Source organism: Pristiophorus japonicus, chromosome 13, assembly GCF_044704955.1.
Source record: "Pristiophorus japonicus isolate sPriJap1 chromosome 13, sPriJap1.hap1, whole genome shotgun sequence".
NCBI classification, from domain to species: Eukaryota; Metazoa; Chordata; class Chondrichthyes; family Pristiophoridae; genus Pristiophorus; species Pristiophorus japonicus.
The window spans coordinates 54,396,495-54,420,499 of NC_091989.1; the positions used below are offsets into that span (position 1 = coordinate 54,396,495).

The 24,005-nt window shown below is 38.3% G+C and overlaps 1 protein-coding gene across 1 annotated transcript in view; it reads right to left on the reverse strand.

Moving 5' to 3' along the window:
- The window catches only part of LOC139278100 (mucin-2-like), a 137,722-nt gene that overhangs the window by 74,312 nt on the left and 39,405 nt on the right, over positions 1–24,005 (reverse strand). Inside the window, exons 53-90 of the mRNA XM_070896759.1 lie at positions 23,902–23,958; positions 23,758–23,814; positions 23,615–23,671; positions 21,520–21,576; positions 21,376–21,432; positions 21,233–21,289; positions 21,090–21,146; positions 18,995–19,051; positions 18,851–18,907; positions 18,708–18,764; positions 18,565–18,621; positions 16,470–16,526; positions 16,326–16,382; positions 16,183–16,239; positions 16,040–16,096; positions 13,945–14,001; positions 13,801–13,857; positions 13,658–13,714; positions 13,515–13,571; positions 11,420–11,476; positions 11,276–11,332; positions 11,133–11,189; positions 10,990–11,046; positions 8,894–8,950; positions 8,750–8,806; positions 8,607–8,663; positions 8,464–8,520; positions 6,368–6,424; positions 6,224–6,280; positions 6,081–6,137; positions 5,938–5,994; positions 3,843–3,899; positions 3,699–3,755; positions 3,556–3,612; positions 3,413–3,469; positions 1,318–1,374; positions 1,174–1,230; positions 1,030–1,086 (exon numbers count right to left, since the gene is read on the reverse strand). Coding sequence (XP_070752860.1) covers positions 1,030–1,086; positions 1,174–1,230; positions 1,318–1,374; positions 3,413–3,469; positions 3,556–3,612; positions 3,699–3,755; positions 3,843–3,899; positions 5,938–5,994; positions 6,081–6,137; positions 6,224–6,280; positions 6,368–6,424; positions 8,464–8,520; positions 8,607–8,663; positions 8,750–8,806; positions 8,894–8,950; positions 10,990–11,046; positions 11,133–11,189; positions 11,276–11,332; positions 11,420–11,476; positions 13,515–13,571; positions 13,658–13,714; positions 13,801–13,857; positions 13,945–14,001; positions 16,040–16,096; positions 16,183–16,239; positions 16,326–16,382; positions 16,470–16,526; positions 18,565–18,621; positions 18,708–18,764; positions 18,851–18,907; positions 18,995–19,051; positions 21,090–21,146; positions 21,233–21,289; positions 21,376–21,432; positions 21,520–21,576; positions 23,615–23,671; positions 23,758–23,814; positions 23,902–23,958 — 2,166 coding nt within the window. The remainder of the gene's footprint in view (positions 1–1,029; positions 1,087–1,173; positions 1,231–1,317; positions 1,375–3,412; positions 3,470–3,555; positions 3,613–3,698; positions 3,756–3,842; positions 3,900–5,937; positions 5,995–6,080; positions 6,138–6,223; positions 6,281–6,367; positions 6,425–8,463; positions 8,521–8,606; positions 8,664–8,749; positions 8,807–8,893; positions 8,951–10,989; positions 11,047–11,132; positions 11,190–11,275; positions 11,333–11,419; positions 11,477–13,514; positions 13,572–13,657; positions 13,715–13,800; positions 13,858–13,944; positions 14,002–16,039; positions 16,097–16,182; positions 16,240–16,325; positions 16,383–16,469; positions 16,527–18,564; positions 18,622–18,707; positions 18,765–18,850; positions 18,908–18,994; positions 19,052–21,089; positions 21,147–21,232; positions 21,290–21,375; positions 21,433–21,519; positions 21,577–23,614; positions 23,672–23,757; positions 23,815–23,901; positions 23,959–24,005) is intronic.

A 24,005-nucleotide genomic window follows, 5' to 3' on the forward strand; every position in this document is an offset into this window, starting at 1 on the left:
CTAGAAAATACTGCCATTATTGCTCTCAACCTTGCAAGAGCAACACGTCACAAAGTATCCGTTAAAATCAAACTTTTGTGGAATTGTATTAATCATTTCCGAAACCTATAACTGATAATGCCCGTGATTTAGAATACCAGGCAGCATTCGTGTCTTTTAATGTTATTCATTTCAAAGTTTACACATTCTCAAAATAAATATGCATCAATTACCAGTGAGGGAAGTCGAAGCCAACACACTTGTGCTCCCTGTTACTCCTATAGGGCAAAGGAAAGGTTTCAAAAGATTACATCAAGTCTTCGCTGTTTGCCATTCCTCAAATGTGTTTCATATCAGAAAGCACTTAGTTTAGAGGATTAAAGCAACACATTCAACTATTAATAAACATACCAAGGAAAGAATAGCTTGCATTTAAATAGCGCCTTTCACGACCACCGGATAGCTCAAAGTGCTTAACCATCAATGAACTATTTTTGGAATGTAGTCACTGTTGCAATGTGCGAAACGTGGCAGCCAAATTGCTCACAGCAAGCTCCCAAAAACAGCATGTGATAATGAACAGATAACTCGTTTTTACTTCAGTTGATTGAGGGATAAATTATGGCAAGGACACCTGTGATACCTCTCCTGTTCTTCTTCGAAATAGTGTCATGGGATCTTTTACATCCACCCAAGTGTGCAAACGGGGCCGCGGTTCAGTGTATTATGTGAAAAACAGTACCTCCAACACCGCAGCACTCCCTCAGCACTGCACTGGAGTGTCAGCTTAGATTTTGGGGCTCAAGTCCCTGGAGTGGGATTTGAACCCGAACCTTCCGAGTCAGAGGCTAGAGTGCTCATCACTAACCCACAGCTGACACTAACTATCAAAAGTGATAGCGAACAATTCAACCGCTACTGATTTATAGACTAAACTATACAAGGACTGAATATCGAAAAGACTTCTATGATACACGAAAGACAACACGCTTTATTGGTCAGTTTTGACATGGTTGATATCATGTCACAATGAGAAAAAATATGACTTACTGGTGATTGTAATTGCAGAAGCTGGAGGTGTGCCTGTCACTGTAGTTGGTGTTGGCCCTGCGTAGCGGAGAGAATATCTCAATGTATTATTTCACTAATTGCTGTAAAGTGATTTCACGTGACTATGTGTAAAACTGCACTCACCAGTAGCGGTAGTTTCAGACGTTGTAGGTGCACCTGGCACTGTAATTGGTGTTGGCCCTATGTTGCGGAGAAAATATTACAATGTATTATTTCACTAATTGCTGTAAAGTGATTTCACGTGAATATGTGTAAAACTACACTCACCAGTAGTGGTAGTTTCAGACGTTGTAGGTGCGCCTGTCACTCTAGTTGGTGTTGGCCCTATGTAGCGGAGGAAATATTACAATATTCACTAATTGCTGCAAATAGAGTTCACATGACGATGAGAAAGCACTCTACTAACAAGAGATGGTAGTTGCAGAAGCTCTTTATGTACCTGTCACAGTAGTTGGTGTTGACACCACGTAGCAGTGAAAATATTATATAATATTAATTCACTGTTGGATGTAAATGGACTCCCATATATTTTATTTTGAACTTAATCATTAATTGGTCACATTGGAAAGAGCACATTACAAGTGCCACTACAAATACAATGAGCAGATCAATAAGTACTGCTCAAGTATCATTTGCCCAACTCCCTTCAAGAAAGAAAATGGTTGTCTTTCAGTGCAGGGTTTGGCCCAAGTTGCATGTGTAAGCAATCTACTTATCGAACAATTACACTATTAACTCCCATGTTGTCAGCAAACACGTCATTATCTTTTATCAACAAGATCTACCTTATGGTTTCAAGTAAAAAATATATTTCAAGGAGTATTGCATGACTTATTTTCCAAAGAGCAATGGGCAAATTTGAGAACATCACTGAACACACTACACTTCTCATCAATACTTCATCAATTTCTCCATACTGAGCAATTTCCTTCTTTCTGATTTGCAGGAATCATTTCATCGCTTTTTCCGAACAGAAATTGGACATGGAAGCAACATTCTTGTCCGGAATTAAGGAAAGAAAAGCTCTTGGTACAGGATTTTGCAAATGATATGTTTTCAAGCAAGTCCTTTTGTTCTCAGAAGCAACAAATATTACTGTAACCATCGATTGACCTGAAATGTATAATCTTTCGTGGTAATTAGTGAATTTAGGCTTCTATCATTATTGACAGCAATCCCCAAATTCTTCAAAATGCAAAAGTAAATTGCAAACAAATTCCAAAACTTAAATGTCAGAATTTGGAGAAAATGTAAATAGTTTCTGCCAATCCGCTTCTTCAACATAGCTCAGTAGATCTAGGGCAGTTAGAACTACCTATGCTCATTTTAATGACAAGAATATATTGCCATTATTGCTCTCAAACTTGCAAGAGCAACACGTCACAAAATATCCGTTAAAATCAAACTTTTGTGGAATTGTATTAATCATTTCCAAAATCTATAACTGATAATGCCCGTGATTTAGAATACCAGGCAGCATTCGTGTCTTTGAATGCTATTCATTTCAAAGTTTACACATTCTCAAAATAAATATGCATCAATTACCAGTGAGGGAAGTCGAAGCCAACACACTTGTGCTCCCTGTTACTCCTTTTGGGCAAAGGAAAGGTTTCAAAAGATTACATCAAGTCTTCGCTGTTTGCCATTTCTCAAATGTGTTTCATATCAGAAAGCACTTAGTTTAGAGGATTAAAGCAACACATTCAACTATTAATAAACATACCAAGGAAAGAATAGCTTGCATTTAAATAGCGCCTTTCACGACCACCGGATAGCTCAAAGTGCTTAACCATCAATGAACTATTTTTGGAATGTAGTCACTGTTGCAATGTGCGAAACGTGGCAGCCAAATTGCTCACAGCAAGCTCCCAAAAACAGCATGTGATAATGAACAGATAACTCGTTTTTACTTTAGTTGATTGAGGGATAAATTATGGCAAGGACACCTGTGATACCTCTCCTGCTCTTCTTCAAAATAGTGTCATGGGATCTTTTACGTCCACCCAAGAGTGCAGACGGGGCCGCGGTTCAGTGTATTATGTGAAAAACAGTACCTCCAACACCGCAGCACTCCCTCAGCGCTGCACTGGAGTGTCAGCTTAGATTTTGAGGCTCAAGTCCCTGGAGTGGGATTTGAACCCGAACCTTCCGAGTCAGAGGCTAGAGTGCTCATCACTAACCCACAGCTGACACTAACTATCAAAAGTGATAGCGAACAATTCAACCGCTACTGATTTATAGACTAAACTATACAAGGACTGAATATCGAAAATACTTCAATGATACTCGAAAGACAACACATTTTATTGGTCAGTTTTGGCAGGGTTGATATCATGCCACAATGAGAAAAAATATTACTTACTGGTGATTGTAATTGCAGAAGCTGGAGGTGGGCTTGTCACTGAAGTTGGTGTTGGCCCTGCGTAGCGGAGAGAATATCTCAATGTATTAATTCACTAATTGCTGTAAATAGATTTCACTGACTATGTGTAAAACTACACTCACCAGTAGTGGTAGTTTTAGACGTTGAAGGTGCACCAGGCACTGTAATTGGTGTTGGCCCTTTGTCGCGGAGAAAATATTACAATGTATTATTTCACTAATTGCTGTAAATAGATTTCACTGACTATGTATAAAACTACACTCACCAGTAGCGGTAGTTTCAGACGTTGTAGGTGCACCTGGCACTGTAATTGGTGTTGGCCCTATGTAGCGGAGAAAATATTACAATGTATTATTTCACTAATTGCTGTAAAGCGATTTCACGTGAATATGTGTAAAACTACACTCACCAGTAGTGGTAGTTTCAGACGTTGTAGGTGCGCCTGTCACTCTAGTTGGCGTTGGCCCTATGTAGCGGAGGAAATATTACAATATTCACTAATTGCTGCAAATAGAGTTCACATGACGATGAGAAAGCACTCTACTAACAAGAGATGGTAGTTGCAGAAGCTGTTTATGTACCTGTCACAGTAGTTGGTGTTGACACCACGTAGCAGTGAAAATATTATATAATATTAATTCACTGTTGGATGTAAATGGACTCCCATATATTTTATTTTGAACTTAATCATTAATTGGTCACATTGGAAAGAGCACATTACAAGTGCCACTACAAATACAATGAGCAGATCAATAAGTACTGCTCAAGTATCATTTGCCCAACTCCCTTCAAGAAAGAAAATGGTTGTCTTTCAGTGCAGGGTTTGGCCCAAGTTGCATGTGTAAGCAATCTACTTATCGAACAATTACACTATTAACTCCCATGTTGTCAGCAAACACGTCATTATCTTTTATCAACAAGATCTACCTTATGGTTTCAAGTAAAAAATATATTTCAAGGAGTATTGCATGCCTTATTTTCCAAAGAGCAATGGGCAAATTTGAGAACATCACTGAACACGCTACACTTCTCATCAATACTTCATCAATTTCTCCATACTGAGCAATTTCCTTCTTTCACATTTGCAGGAATCATTTCATTGCTTTTTCCAAACAGATATTGGACATGGAAGCAACATTCTTGTCTGGAATTAAGGAAAGAAAAGCTCTTGGTTCAGGATTTTTCAAATGATATGTTTTCAAGCAAATCCTTTTGTTCTCCGAAGCAACAAATATTACTGTAACCATCGATTGACCTGAAATGTATAATCTTTCGTGGTAATCAGTGAATTTAGGCTTCTATCATTATTGACAGCAATCCCCTAATTCTTCAAAATGTAAAAGTAAATTGCAAACAACTTCCAAAACTTAAATGTCAGAATTTGGAGACAATGTAAATAGTTTCTGCCAATCCGCTTCTTCAACATTGCTCAGTAGATCTAGGGCAGTTAGAACTACCTATGCTCATTTTAATGACAAGAAAATATTGCCATTATTGGTCTCAACCTTGCAAGAGCAACACGTCACAAAATATCCGTTAAAATCAAACTTTTGTGGAATTGTATTAATCATTTCCAAAATCTATAACTGATAATGCCCGTGATTTAGAATACCAGGCAGCATTCGTGTCTTTGAATGCTATTCATTTCAAAGTTTACACATTCTCAAAATAAATATGCATCAATTACCAGTGAGGGAAGTCGAAGCCAACACACTTGTGCTCCCTGTTACTCCTATAGGGCAAAGGAAAGGTTTCAAAAGATTACATCAAGTCTTCGCTGTTTGCCATTCCTCAAATGTGTTTCATATCAGAAAGCACTTAGTTTAGAGGATTAAAGCAACACATTCAACTATTAATAAACATACCAAGGAAAGAATAGCTTGCATTTAAATAGCGCCTTTCACGACCACCGGATAGCTCAAAGTGCTTAACCATCAATGAACTATTTTTGGAATGTAGTCACTGTTGCAATGTGCGAAACGTGGCAGCCAAATTGCTCACAGCAAGCTCCCAAAAACAGCATGTGATAATGAACAGATAACTCGTTTTTACTTAAGTTGATTGAGGGATAAATTATGGCAAGGACACCTGTGATACCTCTCCTGCTCTTCTTCGAAATAGTGTCATGGGATCTTTTACGTCCACCCGAGAGTGCAGACGGGGCCGCGGTTCAGTGTATTATGTGAAAAACAGTACCTCCAACACCGCAGCACTCCCTCAGCACTGCACTGGAGTGTCAGCTTAGATTTTGGGGCTCAAGTCCCTGGAGTGGGATTTGAACCCGAACCTTCTGAGTCAGAGGCTAGAGTGCTCATCACTAACCCACAGCTGACACTAACTATCAAAAGTGATAGCGAACAATTCAACCGCTACTGATTTATAGACTAAACTATACAAGGACTGAATATCGAAAATACTTCAATGATACTCGAAAGACAACACATTTTATTGGTCAGTTTTGGCAGGGTTGATATCATGTCACAATGAGAAAAAATATTACTTACTGGTGATTGTAATTGCAGAAGCTGGAGGTGTGCCTGTCACTGTAGTTGGTGTTGGCCCTGCGTAGCGGAGAGAATATCTCAATGTATTAATTCACTAATTGCTGTAAATAGATTTCACTGACTATGTGTAAAACTACACTCACCAGTAGTGGTAGTTTTAGACGTTGAAGGTGCACCAGGCACTGTAATTGGTGTTGGCCCTTTGTAGCGGAGAAAATATTACAATGTATTATTTCACTAATTGCTGTAAATAGATTTCACTGACTATGTATAAAACTACACTCACCAGTAGCGATAGTTTCAGACGTTGTAGGTGCACCTGGCACTGTAATTGGTGTTGGCCCTATGTAGCGGAGAAAATATTACAATGTATTATTTCACTAATTGCTGTAAAGCGATTTCACGTGAATATGTGTAAAACTACACTCACCAGTAGTGGTAGTTTCAGACGTTGTAGGTGCGCCTGTCACTCTAGTTGGTGTTGGCCCTATGTAGCGGAGGAAATATTACAATATTCACTAATTGCTGCAAATAGAGTTCACATGACGATGAGAAAGCACTCTACTAACAAGAGATGGTAGTTGCAGAAGCTGTTTATGTACCTGTCACAGTAGTTGGTGTTGACACCACATAGCCGTGAAAATATTATATAATATTAATTCACTGTTGGATGGAAATGGACTCCCATATATTTTATTTTGAACTTAATCATTAATTGGTCACATTGGAAAGAGCACATTACAAGTGCCACTACAAATACAATGAGCAGATCAATAAGTACTGCTCAAGTATCATTTGCCCAACTCCCTTCAAGAAAGAAAATGGTTGTCTTTCAGTGCAGGGTTTGGCCCAAGTTGCATGTGTAAGCAATCTACTTATCGAACAATTACACTATTAACTCCCATGTTGTCAGCAAACACGTCATTATCTTTTATCAACAAGATCTACCTTATGGTTTCAAGTAAAAAATATATTTCAAGGACTTATTGCATGACTTATTTTCCAAAGAGCATTGGGCAAATTTGAGAACATCACTGAACACACTACACTTCTCATCAATACTTCATCAATTTCTCCATACTGAGCAATTTCCTTCTTTCTGATTTGCAGGAATCATTTCATCGCTTTTTCCGAACAGAAATTGGACATGGAAGCAACATTCTTGTCCGGAATTAAGGAAAGAAAAGCTCTTGGTACAGGATTTTGCAAATGATATGTTTTCAAGCAAGTCCTTTTGTTCTCAGAAACAACAAATATTATTGTAACCATCGATTGACCTGAAATGTGTAATCTTTCGTGGTAATTAGTGAATTTAGGCTTCTATCATTATTGACAGCAATCCCCGAATTCTTCAAAATGCAAAAGTAAATTGCAAACAAATTCCAAAACTTAAATGTCAGAATTTGGAGAAAATGTAAATAGTTTCTGCCAATCCGCTTCTTCAACATTGCTCAGTAGATCTAGGGCAGTGAGAACTAACTATGCTCATTTTAATGACAAGAAAATATTGCCATTATTGCTCTCAACCTTGCAAGAGCAACACGTCACAAAGTATCCGTTAAAATCAAACTTTTGTGGAATTGTATTAATCATTTCCAAAATCTATAACTGATAATGCCCGTGATTTAGAATACCAGGCAGCATTCGTGTCTTTGAATGCTATTCATTTCAAAGTTTACACATTCTCAAAATAAATATGCATCAATTACCAGTGAGGGAAGTCGAAGCCAACACACTTGTGCTCCCTGTTACTCCTATCGGGCAAAGGAAAGGTTTCAAAAGATTACATCAAGTCTTCGCTGTTTGCCATTCCTCAAATGTGTTTCATATCAGAAAGCACTTAGTTTAGAGGATTAAAGCAACACATTCAACTATTAACAAACATACCAAGGAAAGAATAGCTTGCATTTAAATAGCGCCTTTCACGACCACCGGATAGCTCAAAGTGCTTAACCATCAATGAACTATTTTTGGAATGTAGTCACTGTTGCAATGTGCGAAACGTGGCAGCCAAATTGCTCACAGCAAGCTCCCAAAAACAGCATGTGATAATGAACAGATAACTCGTTTTTACTTAAGTTGATTGAGGGATAAATTATGGCAAGGACACCTGTGATACCTCTCCTGCTCTTCTTCGAAATAGTGTCATGGGATCTTTTACGTCCACCCGAGAGTGCAGACGGGGCCGCGGTTCACTGTATTATGTGAAAAACAGTACCTCCAACACCGCAGCACTCCCTCAGCACTGCACTGGAGTGTCAGCTTAGATTTTGGGGCTCAAGTCCCTGGAGTGGGATTTGAACCCGAACCTTCTGAGTCAGAGGCTAGAGTGCTCATCACTAACCCACAGCTGACACTAACTATCAAAAGTGATAGCGAACAATTCAACCGCTACTGATTTATAGACTAAACTATACAAGGACTGAATATCGAAAATATTTCAAAGATACTCGAAAGACAACACATTTTATTGGTCAGTTTTGGCAGGGTTGATATCATGTCACAATGAGAAAAAATATTACTTACTGGTGATTGTAATTGCAGAAGCTGGAGGTGTGCCTGTCACTGTAGTTGGTGTTGGCCCTGCGTAGCGGAGAGAATATCTCAATGTATTAATTCACTAATTGCTGTAAATAGATTTCACTGACTATGTGTAAAACTACACTCACCAGTAGTGGTAGTTTTAGACGTTGAAGGTGCACCAGGCACTGTAATTGGTGTTGGCCCTTTGTAGCGGAGAAAATATTACAATGTATTATTTCACTAATTGCTGTAAATAGATTTGACTGACTATGTATAAAACTACACTCACCAGTAGCGATAGTTTCAGACGTTGTAGGTGCACCTGGCACTGTAATTGGTGTTGGCCCTATGTAGCGGAGAAAATATTACAATGTATTATTTCACTAATTGCTGTAAAGCGATTTCACGTGAATATGTGTAAAACTACACTCACCAGTAGTGGTAGTTTCAGACGTTGTAGGTGCGCCTGTCACTCTAGTTGGTGTTGGCCCTATGTAGCGGAGGAAATATTACAATATTCACTAATTGCTGCAAATAGAGTTCACATGACGATGAGAAAGCACTCTACTAACAAGAGATGGTAGTTGCAGAAGCTGTTTATGTACCTGTCACAGTAGTTGGTGTTGACACCACATAGCCGTGAAAATATTATATAATATTAATTCACTGTTGGATGGAAATGGACTCCCATATATTTTATTTTGAACTTAATCATTAATTGGTCACATTGGAAAGAGCACATTACAAGTGCCACTACAAATACAATGAGCAGATCAATAAGTACTGCTCAAGTATCATTTGCCCAACTCCCTTCAAGAAAGAAAATGGTTGTCTTTCAGTGCAGGGTTTGGCCCAAGTTGCATGTGTAAGCAATCTACTTATCGAACAATTACACTATTAACTCCCATGTTGTCAGCAAACACGTCATTATCTTTTATCAACAAGATCTACCTTATGGTTTCAAGTAAAAAATATATTTCAAGGACTTATTGCATGACTTATTTTCCAAAGAGCATTGGGCAAATTTGAGAACATCACTGAACACACTACACTTCTCATCAATACTTCATCAATTTCTCCATACTGAGCAATTTCCTTCTTTCTGATTTGCAGGAATCATTTCATCGCTTTTTCCGAACAGAAATTGGACATGGAAGCAACATTCTTGTCCGGAATTAAGGAAAGAAAAGCTCTTGGTACAGGATTTTGCAAATGATATGTTTTCAAGCAAGTCCTTTTGTTCTCAGAAACAACAAATATTATTGTAACCATCGATTGACCTGAAATGTGTAATCTTTCGTGGTAATTAGTGAATTTAGGCTTCTATCATTATTGACAGCAATCCCCGAATTCTTCAAAATGCAAAAGTAAATTGCAAACAAATTCCAAAACTTAAATGTCAGAATTTGGAGAAAATGTAAATAGTTTCTGCCAATCCGCTTCTTCAACATTGCTCAGTAGATCTAGGGCAGTGAGAACTAACTATGCTCATTTTAATGACAAGAAAATATTGCCATTATTGCTCTCAACCTTGCAAGAGCAACACGTCACAAAGTATCCGTTAAAATCAAACTTTTGTGGAATTGTATTAATCATTTCCAAAATCTATAACTGATAATGCCCGTGATTTAGAATACCAGGCAGCATTCGTGTCTTTGAATGCTATTCATTTCAAAGTTTACACATTCTCAAAATAAATATGCATCAATTACCAGTGAGGGAAGTCGAAGCCAACACACTTGTGCTCCCTGTTACTCCTATCGGGCAAAGGAAAGGTTTCAAAAGATTACATCAAGTCTTCGCTGTTTGCCATTCCTCAAATGTGTTTCATATCAGAAAGCACTTAGTTTAGAGGATTAAAGCAACACATTCAACTATTAACAAACATACCAAGGAAAGAATAGCTTGCATTTAAATAGCGCCTTTCACGACCACCGGATAGCTCAAAGTGCTTAACCATCAATGAACTATTTTTGGAATGTAGTCACTGTTGCAATGTGCGAAACGTGGCAGCCAAATTGCTCACAGCAAGCTCCCAAAAACAGCATGTGATAATGAACAGATAACTCGTTTTTACTTAAGTTGATTGAGGGATAAATTATGGCAAGGACACCTGTGATACCTCTCCTGCTCTTCTTCGAAATAGTGTCATGGGATCTTTTACGTCCACCCGAGAGTGCAGACGGGGCCGCGGTTCACTGTATTATGTGAAAAACAGTACCTCCAACACCGCAGCACTCCCTCAGCACTGCACTGGAGTGTCAGCTTAGATTTTGGGGCTCAAGTCCCTGGAGTGGGATTTGAACCCGAACCTTCTGAGTCAGAGGCTAGAGTGCTCATCACTAACCCACAGCTGACACTAACTATCAAAAGTGATAGCGAACAATTCAACCGCTACTGATTTATAGACTAAACTATACAAGGACTGAATATCGAAAATATTTCAAAGATACTCGAAAGACAACACATTTTATTGGTCAGTTTTGGCAGGGTTGATATCATGTCACAATGAGAAAAAATATTACTTACTGGTGATTGTAATTGCAGAAGCTGGAGGTGTGCCTGTCACTGTAGTTGGTGTTGGCCCTGCGTAGCGGAGAGAATATCTCAATGTATTAATTCACTAATTGCTGTAAATAGATTTCACTGACAATGTGTAAAACTACACTCACCAGTAGTGGTAGTTTTAGACGTTGAAGGTGCACCAGGCACTGTAATTGGTGTTGGCCCTTTGTAGCGGAGAAAATATTACAATGTATTATTTCACTAATTGCTGTAAATAGATTTGACTGACTATGTATAAAACTACACTCACCAGTAGCGATAGTTTCAGACGTTGTAGGTGCACCTGGCACTGTAATTGGTGTTGGCCCTATGTAGCGGAGAAAATATTACAATGTATTATTTCACTAATTGCTGTAAAGCGATTTCACGTGAATATGTGTAAAACTACACTCACCAGTAGTGGTAGTTTCAGACGTTGTAGGTGCGCCTGTCACTCTAGTTGGTGTTGGCCCTATGTAGCAGAGGAAATATTACAATATTCACTAATTGCTGCAAATAGAGTTCACATGACGATGAGAAAGCACTCTACTAACAAGAGATGGTAGTTGCAGAAGCTGTTTATATACCTGTCACAGTAGTTGGTGTTGACACCACGTAGCAGTGAAAATATTATATAATATTAATTCACTGTCGGATGTAAATGGACTCCCATATATTTTATTTTGAACTTAATCATTAATTGGTCACATTGGAAAGAGCACATTACAAGTGCCACTACAAATACAATGAGCAGATCAATAAGTACTGCTCAAGTATCATTTGCCCAACTCCCTTCAAGAAAGAAAATGGTTGTCTTTCAGTGCAGGGTTTGGCCCAAGTTGCATGTGTAAGCAATCTACTTATCGAACAATTACATTATTAACTCCCATGTTGTCAGCAAACACGTCATTATCTTTTATCAACAAGATCTACCTTATGGTTTCAAGTAAAAAACATATTTCAAGGAATATTGCATGACTTATTTTCCAAAGAGCAATGGGCAAATTTGAGAACATCACTGAACACGCTACACTTCTCATCAATAATTCATCAATTTCTCCATACTGAGCAATTTCCTTCTTTCACATTTGCAGGAATCATTTCATTGCTTTTTCCAAACAGAAATTGGACATGGAAGCAATATTCTTGTCTGGAATTAAGGAAAGAAAAGCTCTTGGTTCAGGATTTTTCGAATGATATGTTTTCAAGCAAGTCCTTTTGTTCTCCGAAGCAACAAATATTACTGTAACCATCGATTGACCTGAAATGTATAATCTTTCGTGGTAATCAGTGAATTTAGGCTTCTATCATTATTGACAGCAATCCCCGAATTCTTCAAAATGCAAAAGTAAATTGCAAACAAATTCCAAAACTTAAATGTCAGAATTTGGAGACAATGTAAATAGTTTCTGCCAATCCGCTTCTTCAACATTGCTCAGTAGATCTAGGGCAGTCAGAACTACCTATGCTCATTTTAATGACAAGAAAATATTGCCGTCATTGGGCTCAATCTTGCAAGAGCAACACGTCACAAAGTATCCGTTAAAATCAAACTTTTGTGGAAATGTATTAATCATTTCCGAAACCTATAACTGATAATGCCCGTGATTTAGAATACCAGGCAGCATTCGTGTCTTTTAATACTATTCATTTCAAAGTTTACACATTCTCAAAATAAATATGCATCAATTACCAGTGAGGGAAGTCGAAGCCAACACACTTGTGCTCCCTGTTACTCCTATCGGGCAAAGGAAAGGTTTCAAAAGATTACATCAAGTCTTCGCTGTTTGCCATTCCTCAAATGTGTTTCATATCAGAAAGCACTTAGTTTAGAGGATTAAAGCAACACATTCAACTATTAATAAACATACCAAGGAAAGAATAGCTTGCATTTAAATAGCGCCTTTCATGACCACCGGATAGCTCAAAGTGCTTAACCATCAATGAACTATTTTTGGAATGTAGTCACTGTTGCAATGTGCGAAACGTGGCAGCCAAATTGCTCACAGCAAGCTCCCAAAAACAGCATGTGATGATGAACAGATAACTCGTTTTTACTTAAGTTGATTGAGGGATAAATTATGGCAAGGACACCTGTGATACCTCTCCTGCTCTTCTTCGAAATAGTGTCATGGGATCTTTTACGTCCACCCAAGAGTGCAGACGGGGCCGCGGTTCAGTGTATTATGTGAAAAACAGTACCTCCAACACCGCAGCACTTCCTCAGCACTGCACTAGAGTGTCAGCTTAGATTTTGGGGCTCAAGTCCCTGGAGTGGGATTTGAACCCGAACCTTCCGAGTCAGAGGCTAGAGTGCTCATCACTAACCCACAGCTGACACTAACTATCAAAAGTGATAGCGAACAATTCAACCGCTACTGATTTATAGACTAAACTATACAAGGACTGAATATCGAAAATACTTCTATGATACTCGAAAGACAACACATTTTATTGGTCAGTTTTGGCAGGGTTGATATCATGTCACAATGAGAAAAAATATTACTTACTGGTGATTGTAATTGCAGAAGCTGGAGGTGTGCCTGTCACTGTAGTTGGTGTTGGCCCTGCGTAGCGGAGAGAATATCTCAATGTATTAATTCACTAATTGCTGTAAATAGATTTCACTGACTATGTGTAAAACTACACTCACCAGTAGTGGTAGTTTTAGACGTTGAAGGTGCACCAGGCACTGTAATTGGTGTTGGCCCTTTGTAGCGGAGAAAATATTACAATGTATTATTTCACTAATTGCTGTAAATAGATTTGACTGACTATGTATAAAACTACACTCACCAGTAGCGATAGTTTCAGACGTTGTAGGTGTACCTGGCACTGTAATTGGTGTTGGCCCTATGTAGCGGAGAAAATATTACAATGTATTATTTCACTAATTGCTGTAAAGCGATTTCACGTGAATATGTGTAAAACTACACTCACCAGTAGTGGTAGTTTCAGACGTTGTAGGTGCGCCTGTCACTCTAGTTGGTGTTGGCCCTATGTAGCGGAGGAAATATTACAATATTCACTAATTGCTGCAAATAGAGTTCACATGACGATGAGAAAGCACTCTACTAACAAGAGATGGTAGTTGCAGAAGCTGTTTATGTGCCTGTCACATTAGTTGTTGTTGACACCACATAGCCGTGAAAATATTATATAATATTAATTCACTGTTGGATGTAAATGGACTCCCATATATTTTATTTTGAACTTAATCATTAATTGGTCACATTGGAAAGAGCACATTACAAGTGCCACTACAAATACAATGAGCAGATCAATAAGTACTGCTCAAGTATCATTTGCCCAACTCCCTTCAAGAAAGAAAATGGTTGTCTTTCAGTGCAGGGTTTGGCCCAAGTTGCATGTGTAAGCAATCTACTTATCGAACAATTACACTATTAACTCCCATGTTGTCAGCAAACACGTCATTATCTTTTATCAACAAGATCTACCTTATGGTTTCAAGTAAAAAATATATTTCAAGGAGTATTGCATGACTTATTTTCCAAAGAGCAATGGGCAAATTTGAGAACATCACTGAACACACTACACTTCTCATCAATACTTCATCAATTTCTCCATACTGAGCAATTTCCTTCTTTCTGATTTGCAGGAATCATTTCATCGCTTTTTCCGAACAGAAATTGGACATGGAAGCAACATTCTTGTCCGGAATTAAGGAAAGAAAAGCTCTTGGTACAGGATTTTGCAAATGATATGTTTTCAAGCAAGTCCTTTTGTTCTCAGAAACAACAAATATTATTGTAACCATCGATTGACCTGAAATGTGTAATCTTTCGTGGTAATTAGTGAATTTAGGCTTCTATCATTATTGACAGCAATCCCCGAAACCTTCAAAATGCAAAAGTAAATTGCAAACAAATTCCAAAACTTAAATGTCAGAATTTGGAGAAAATGTAAATAGTTTCTGCCAATCCGCTTCTTCAACATTGCTCAGTAGATCTAGGGCAGTTAGAACTACCTATGCTCATTTTAATGACAAGAAAATATTGCCATTATTGCTCTCAACCTTGCAAGAGCAACACGTCACAAAGTATCCGTTAAAATCAAACTTTTGTGGAATTGTATTAATCATTTCCAAAATCTATAACTGATAATGCCCGTGATTTAGAATACCAGGCAGCATTCGTGTCTTTGAATGCTATTCATTTCAAAGTTTACACATTCTCAAAATAAATATGCATCAATTACCAGTGAGGGAAGTCAAAGCCAACACACTTGTGCTCCCTGTTACTCCTATAGGGCAAAGGAAAGGTTTCAAAAGATTACATCAAGTCTTCGCTGTTTGCCATTCCTCAAATGTGTTTCATATCAGAAAGCACTTAGTTTAGAGGATTAAAGCAACACATTCAACTATTAATAAACATACCAAGGAAAGAATAGCTTGCATTTAAATAGCGCCTTTCATGACCACCGGATAGCTCAAAGTGCTTAACCATCAATGAACTATTTTTGGAATGTAGTCACTGTTGCAATGTGCGAAACGTGGCAGCCAAATTGCTCACAGCAAGCTCCCAAAAACAGCATGTGATAATGAACAGATAACTCGTTTTTACTTAAGTTGATTGAGGGATAAATTATGGCAAGGACACCTGTGATACCTCTCCTGCTCTTCTTCGAAATAGTGTCATGGGATCTTTTACGTCCACCCAAGAGTGCAGACGGGGCCGCGGTTCAGTGTATTATGTGAAAAACAGTACCTCCAACACCGCAGCACTCCCTCAGCACTGCACTGGAGTGTCAGCTTAGATTTTAGGGCTCAAATCCCTGGAATGGGATTTGAACCCGAACCTTCCGAGTCAGAGGCTAGAGTGCTCATCACTAACCCACAGCTGACACTAACTATCAAAAGTGATAGCGAACAATTCAACCGCTACTGATTTATAGACTAAACTATACAAGGACTGAATATCGAAAATATTTCAATGATACTCGAAAGACAACACATTTTATTGGTCAGTTTTGGCAGGGTTGATATCATGTCACAATGAGAAAAAATATTACTTACTGGTGATTGTAATTGCAGAAGCTGGAGGTGTGCCTGTCACTGTAGTTGGTGTTGGCCCTGCGTAGCGGAGAGAATATCTCAATGTATTAATTCACTAATTGCTGTAAATAGATTTCACTGACAATGTGTAAAACTACACTCACCAGTAGTGGTAGTTTTAGACGTTGAAGGTGCACCAGGCACTGTAATTGGTGTTGGCCCTTTGTAGCGGAGAAAATATTACAATGTATTATTTCACTAATTGCTGTAAATAGATTTGACTGAGTATGTATAAAACTACACTCACCAGTAGCGATAGTTTCAGACGTTGTAGGTGCACCTGGCACTGTAATTGGTGTTGGCCCTATGTAGCGGAGAAAATATTACAATGTATTATTTCACTAATTGCTGTAAAGCGATTTCACGTGAATATGTGTAAAACTACACTCACCAGTAGTGGTAGTTTCAGACGTTGTAGGTGCGCCTGTCACTCTAGTTGGTGTTGGCCCTATGTAGCAGAGGAAATATTACAATATTCACTAATTGCTGCAAATAGAGTTCACATGACGATGAGAAAGCACTCTACTAACAAGAGATGGTAGTTGCAGAAGCTGTTAATATACCTGTCACAGTAGTTGGTGTTGACACCACGTAGCAGTGAAAATATTATATAATATTAATTCACTGTTGGATGTAAATGGACTCCCATATATTTTATTTTGAACTTAATCATTAATTGGTCACATTGGAAAGAGCACATTACAAGTGCCACTACAAATACAATGAGCAGATCAATAAGTACTGCTCAAGTATCATTTGCCCAACTCCCTTCAAGAAAGAAAATGGTTGTCTTTCAGTGCAGGGTTTGGCCCAAGTTGCATGTGTAAGCAATCTACTTATCGAACAATTACACTATTAACTCCCATGTTGTCAGCAAACACGTCATTATCTTTTATCAACAAGATCTACCTTATGGTTTCAAGTAAAAAACATATTTCAAGGAATATTGCATGACTTATTTTCCAAAGAGCAATGGGCAAATTTGAGAACATCACTGAACACGCTACACTTCTCATCAATAATTCATCAATTTCTCCATACTGAGCAATTTCCTTCTTTCACATTTGCAGGAATCATTTCATTGCTTTTTCCAAACAGAAATTGGACATGGAAGCAATATTCTTGTCTGGAATTAAGGAAAGAAAAGCTCTTGGTTCAGGATTTTTCGAATGATATGTTTTCAAGCAAGTCCTTTTGTTCTCCGAAGCAACAAATATTACTGTAACCATCGATTGACCTGAAATGTATAATCTTTCGTGGTAATCAGTGAATTTAGGCTTCTATCATTATTGACAGCAATCCCCGAATTCTTCAAAATGCAAAAGTAAATTGCAAACAAATTCCAAAACTTAAATGTCAGAATTTGGAGAAAATGTAAATAGTTTCTGCCAATCCGCTTCTTCAACATTGCTCAGTAGATCTAGGGCAGTCAGAACTACCTATGCTCATTTTAATGACAAGAAAATATTGCCGTCATTGGGCTCAATCTTGCAAGAGCAACACGTCACAAAGTATCCGTTAAAATCAAACTTTTGTGGAAATGTATTAATCATTTCCGAAACCTATAACTGATAATGCCCGTGATTTAGAATACCAGGCAGCATTCGTGTCTTTTAATGCTATTCATTTCAAAGTTTACACATTCTCAAAATAAATATGCATCAATTACCAGTGAGGGAAGTCGAAGCCAACACACTTGTGCTCCCTGTTACTCCTATCGGGCAAAGGAAAGGTTTCAAAAGATTACATCAAGTCTTCGCTGTTTGCCATTCCTCAAATGTGTTTCATATCAGAAAGCACTTAGTTTAGAGGATTAAAGCAACACATTCAACTATTAACAAACATACCAAGGAAAGAATAGCTTGCATTTAAATAGCGCCTTTCACGACCACCGGATAGCTCAAAGTGCTTAACCATCAATGAACTATTTTTGGAATGTAGTCACTGTTGCAATGTGCGAAACGTGGCAGCCAAATTGCTCACAGCAAGCTCCCAAAAACAGCATGTGATGATGAACAGATAACTCGTTTTTACTTAAGTTGATTGAGGGATAAATTATGGCAAGGACACCTGTGATACCTCTCCTGCTCTTCTTCGAAATAGTGTCATGGGATCTTTTACGTCCACCCAAGAGTGCAGACGGGGCCGCGGTTCAGTGTATTATGTGAAAAACAGTACCTCCAACACCGCAGCACTTCCTCAGCACTGCACTAGAGTGTCAGCTTAGATTTTGGGGCTCAAGTCCCTGGAGTGGGATTTGAACCCGAACCTTCCGAGTCAGAGGCTAGAGTGCTCATCACTAACCCACAGCTGACACTAACTATCAAAAGTGATAGCGAACAATTCAACCGCTACTGATTTATAGACTAAACTATACAAGGACTGAATATCGAACATACTTCAATGATACTCGAAAGACAACACATTTTATTGGTCAGTTTTGGCAGGGTTGATATCATGTCACAATGAGAAAAAATATTACTTACTGGTGATTGTAATTGCAGAAGCTGGAGGTGTGCCTGTCACTGTAGTTGGTGTTGGCCCTGCGTAGCGGAGAGAATATCTCAATGTATTAATTCACTAATTGCTGTAAATAGATTTCACTGACTATGTGTAAAACTACACTCACCAGTAGTGGTAGTTTTAGACGTTGAAGGTGCACCAGGCACTGTAATTGGTGTTGGCCCTTTGTAGCGGAGAAAATATTACAATGTATTATTTCACTAATTGCTGTAAATAGATTTGACTGACTATGTATAAAACTACACTCACCAGTAGCGATAGTTTCAGACGTTGTAGGTGTACCTGGCACTGTAATTGGTGTTGGCCCTATGTAGCGGAGAAAATATTACAATGTATTATTTCACTAATTGCTGTAAAGCGATTTCACGTGAATATGTGTAAAACTACACTCACCAGTAGTGGTAGTTTCAGACGTTGTAGGTGCGCCTGTCACTCTAGTTGGTGTTGGCCCTATGTAGCGGAGGAAATATTACAATATTCACTAATTGCTGCAAATAGAGTTCACATGACGATGAGAAAGCACTCTACTAACAAGAGATGGTAGTTGCAGAAGCTGTTTATGTGCCTGTCACATTAGTTGTTGTTGACACCACATAGCCGTGAAAATATTATATAATATTAATTCACTGTTGGATGTAAATGGACTCCCATATATTTTATTTTGAACTTAATCATTAATTGGTCACATTGGAAAGAGCACATTACAAGTGCCACTACAAATACAATGAGCAGATCAATAAGTACTGCTCAAGTATCATTTGCCCAACTCCCTTCAAGAAAGAAAATGGTTGTCTTTCAGTGCAGGGTTTGGCCCAAGTTGCATGTGTAAGCAATCTACTTATCGAACAATTACACTATTAACTCCCATGTTGTCAGCAAACACGTCATTATCTTTTATCAACAAGATCTACCTTATGGTTTCAAGTAAAAAATATATTTCAAGGAGTATTGCATGACTTATTTTCCAAAGAGCAATGGGCAAATTTGAGAACATCACTGAACACACTACACTTCTCATCAATACTTCATCAATTTCTCCATACTGAGCAATTTCCTTCTTTCTGATTTGCAGGAATCATTTCATCGCTTTTTCCGAACAGAAATTGGACATGGAAGCAACATTCTTGTCCGGAATTAAGGAAAGAAAAGCTCTTGGTACAGGATTTTGCAAATGATATGTTTTCAAGCAAGTCCTTTTGTTCTCAGAAACAACAAATATTATTGTAACCATCGATTGACCTGAAATGTGTAATCTTTCGTGGTAATTAGTGAATTTAGGCTTCTATCATTATTGACAGCAATCCCCGAAACCTTCAAAATGCAAAAGTAAATTGCAAACAAATTCCAAAACTTAAATGTCAGAATTTGGAGAAAATGTAAATAGTTTCTGCCAATCCGCTTCTTCAACATTGCTCAGTAGATCTAGGGCAGTTAGAACTACCTATGCTCATTTTAATGACAAGAAAATATTGCCATTATTGCTCTCAACCTTGCAAGAGCAATACGTCACAAAGTATCCGTTAAAATCAAACTTTTGTGGAATTGTATTAATCATTTCCAAAATCTATAACTGATAATGCCCGTGATTTAGAATACCAGGCAGCATTCGTGTCTTTGAATGCTATTCATTTCAAAGTTTACACATTCTCAAAATAAATATGCATCAATTACCAGTGAGGGAAGTCGAAGCCAACACACTTGTGCTCCCTGTTACTCCTATAGGGCAAAGGAAAGGTTTCAAAAGATTACATCAAGTCTTCGCTGTTTGCCATTCCTCAAATGTGTTTCATATCAGAAAGCACTTAGTTTAGAGGATTAAAGCAACACATTCAACTATTAATAAACATACCAAGGAAAGAATAGCTTGCATTTAAATAGCGCCTTTCATGACCACCGGATAGCTCAAAGTGCTTAACCATCAATGAACTATTTTTGGAATGTAGTCACTGTTGCAATGTGCGAAACGTGGCAGCCAAATTGCTCACAGCAAGCTCCCAAAAACAGCATGTGATAATGAACAGATAACTCGTTTTTACTTAAGTTGATTGAGGGATAAATTATGGCAAGGACACCTGTGATACCTCTCCTGCTCTTCTTCGAAATAGTGTCATGGGATCTTTTACGTCCACCCAAGAGTGCAGACGGGGCCGCGGTTCAGTGTATTATGTGAAAAACAGTACCTCCAACACCGCAGCACTCCCTCAGCACTGCACTGGAGTGTCAGCTTAGATTTTAGGGCTCAAATCCCTGGAATGGGATTTGAACCCGAACCTTCCGAGTCAGAGGCTAGAGTGCTCATCACTAACCCACAGCTGACACTAACTATCAAAAGTGATAGCGAACAATTCAACCGCTACTGATTTATAGACTAAACTATACAAGGACTGAATATCGAAAATATTTCAATGATACTCGAAAGACAACACATTTTATTGGTCAGTTTTGGCAGGGTTGATATCATGTCACAATGAGAAAAAATATTACTTACTGGTGATTGTAATTGCAGAAGCTGGAGGTGTGCCTGTCACTGTAGTTGGTGTTGGCCCTGCGTAGCGGAGAGAATATCTCAATGTATTAATTCACTAATTGCTGTAAATAGATTTCACTGACAATGTGTAAAACTACACTCACCAGTAGTGGTAGTTTTAGACGTTGAAGGTGCACCAGGCACTGTAATTGGTGTTGGCCCTTTGTAGCGGAGAAAATATTACAATGTATTATTTCACTAATTGCTGTAAATAGATTTGACTGAGTATGTATAAAACTACACTCACCAGTAGCGATAGTTTCAGACGTTGTAGGTGCACCTGGCACTGTAATTGGTGTTGGCCCTATGTAGCGGAGAAAATATTACAATGTATTATTTCACTAATTGCTGTAAAGCGATTTCACGTGAATATGTGTAAAACTACACTCACCAGTAGTGGTAGTTTCAGACGTTGTAGGTGCGCCTGTCACTCTAGTTGGTGTTGGCCCTATGTAGCAGAGGAAATATTACAATATTCACTAATTGCTGCAAATAGAGTTCACATGACGATGAGAAAGCACTCTACTAACAAGAGATGGTAGTTGCAGAAGCTGTTAATATACCTGTCACAGTAGTTGGTGTTGACACCACGTAGCAGTGAAAATATTATATAATATTAATTCACTGTTGGATGTAAATGGACTCCCATATATTTTATTTTGAACTTAATCATTAATTGGTCACATTGGAAAGAGCACATTACAAGTGCCACTACAAATACAATGAGCAGATCAATAAGTACTGCTCAAGTATCATTTGCCCAACTCCCTTCAAGAAAGAAAATGGTTGTCTTTCAGTGCAGGGTTTGGCCCAAGTTGCATGTGTAAGCAATCTACTTATCGAACAATTACACTATTAACTCCCATGTTGTCAGCAAACACGTCATTATCTTTTATCAACAAGATCTACCTTATGGTTTCAAGTAAAAAACATATTTCAAGGAATATTGCATGACTTATTTTCCAAAGAGCAATGGGCAAATTTGAGAACATCACTGAACACGCTACACTTCTCATCAATAATTCATCAATTTCTCCATACTGAGCAATTTCCTTCTTTCACATTTGCAGGAATCATTTCATTGCTTTTTCCAAACAGAAATTGGACATGGAAGCAATATTCTTGTCTGGAATTAAGGAAAGAAAAGCTCTTGGTTCAGGATTTTTCGAATGATATGTTTTCAAGCAAGTCCTTTTGTTCTCCGAAGCAACAAATATTACTGTAACCATCGATTGACCTGAAATGTATAATCTTTCGTGGTAATCAGTGAATTTAGGCTTCTATCATTATTGACAGCAATCCCCGAATTCTTCAAAATGCAAAAGTAAATTGCAAACAAATTCCAAAACTTAAATGTCAGAATTTGGAGAAAATGTAAATAGTTTCTGCCAATCCGCTTCTTCAACATTGCTCAGTAGATCTAGGGCAGTCAGAACTACCTATGCTCATTTTAATGACAAGAAAATATTGCCGTCATTGGGCTCAATCTTGCAAGAGCAACACGTCACAAAGTATCCGTTAAAATCAAACTTTTGTGGAAATGTATTAATCATTTCCGAAACCTATAACTGATAATGCCCGTGATTTAGAATACCAGGCAGCATTCGTGTCTTTTAATGCTATTCATTTCAAAGTTTACACATTCTCAAAATAAATATGCATCAATTACCAGTGAGGGAAGTCGAAGCCAACACACTTGTGCTCCCTGTTACTCCTATCGGGCAAAGGAAAGGTTTCAAAAGATTACATCAAGTCTTCGCTGTTTGCCATTCCTCAAATGTGTTTCATATCAGAAAGCACTTAGTTTAGAGGATTAAAGCAACACATTCAACTATTAACAAACATACCAAGGAAAGAATAGCTTGCATTTAAATAGCGCCTTTCACGACCACCGGATAGCTCAAAGTGCTTAACCATCAATGAACTATTTTTGGAATGTAGTCACTGTTGCAATGTGCGAAACGTGGCAGCCAAATTGCTCACAGCAAGCTCCCAAAAACAGCATGTGATAATGAACAGATAAATCGTTTTTACTTAAGTTGATTGAGGGATAAATTATGGCAAGGACACCTGTGATACCTCTCCTGCTCTTCTTCGAAATAGTGTCATGGGATCTTTTACGTCCACCCAAGAGTGCAGACGGGGCCGCGGTTCAGTGTATTATGTGAAAAACAGTACCTCCAACACCGCAGCACTTCCTCAGCACTGCACTAGAGTGTCAGCTTAGATTTTGGGGCTCAAGTCCCTGGAGTGGGATTTGAACCCGAACCTTCCGAGTCAGAGGCTAGAGTGCTCATCACTAACCCACAGCTGACACTAACTATCAAAAGTGATAGCGAACAATTCAACCGCTACTGATTTATAGACTAAACTATACAAGGACTGAATATCGAACATACTTCAATGATACTCGAAAGACAACACATTTTATTGGTCAGTTTTGGCAGGGTTGATATCATGTCACAATGAGAAAAAATATTACTTACTGGTGATTGTAATTGCAGAAGCTGGAGGTGTGCCTGTCACTGTAGTTGGTGTTGGCCCTGCGTAGCGGAGAGAATATCTCAATGTATTAATTCACTAATTGCTGTAAATAGATTTCACTGACTATGTGTAAAACTACACTCACCAGTAGTGGTAGTTTTAGACGTTGAAGGTGCACCAGGCACTGTAATTGGTGTTGGCCCTTTGTAGCGGAGAAAATATTACAATGTATTATTTCACTAATTGCTGTAAAGTGATTTCACGTGACTATGTATAAAACTACACTCACCAGTAGCGGTAGTTTCAGACGTTGTAGGTGCACCTGGCACTGTAATTGTTGTTGGCCCTATGTAGCGGAGAAAATATTACAATGTATTATTTCACTAATTGCTG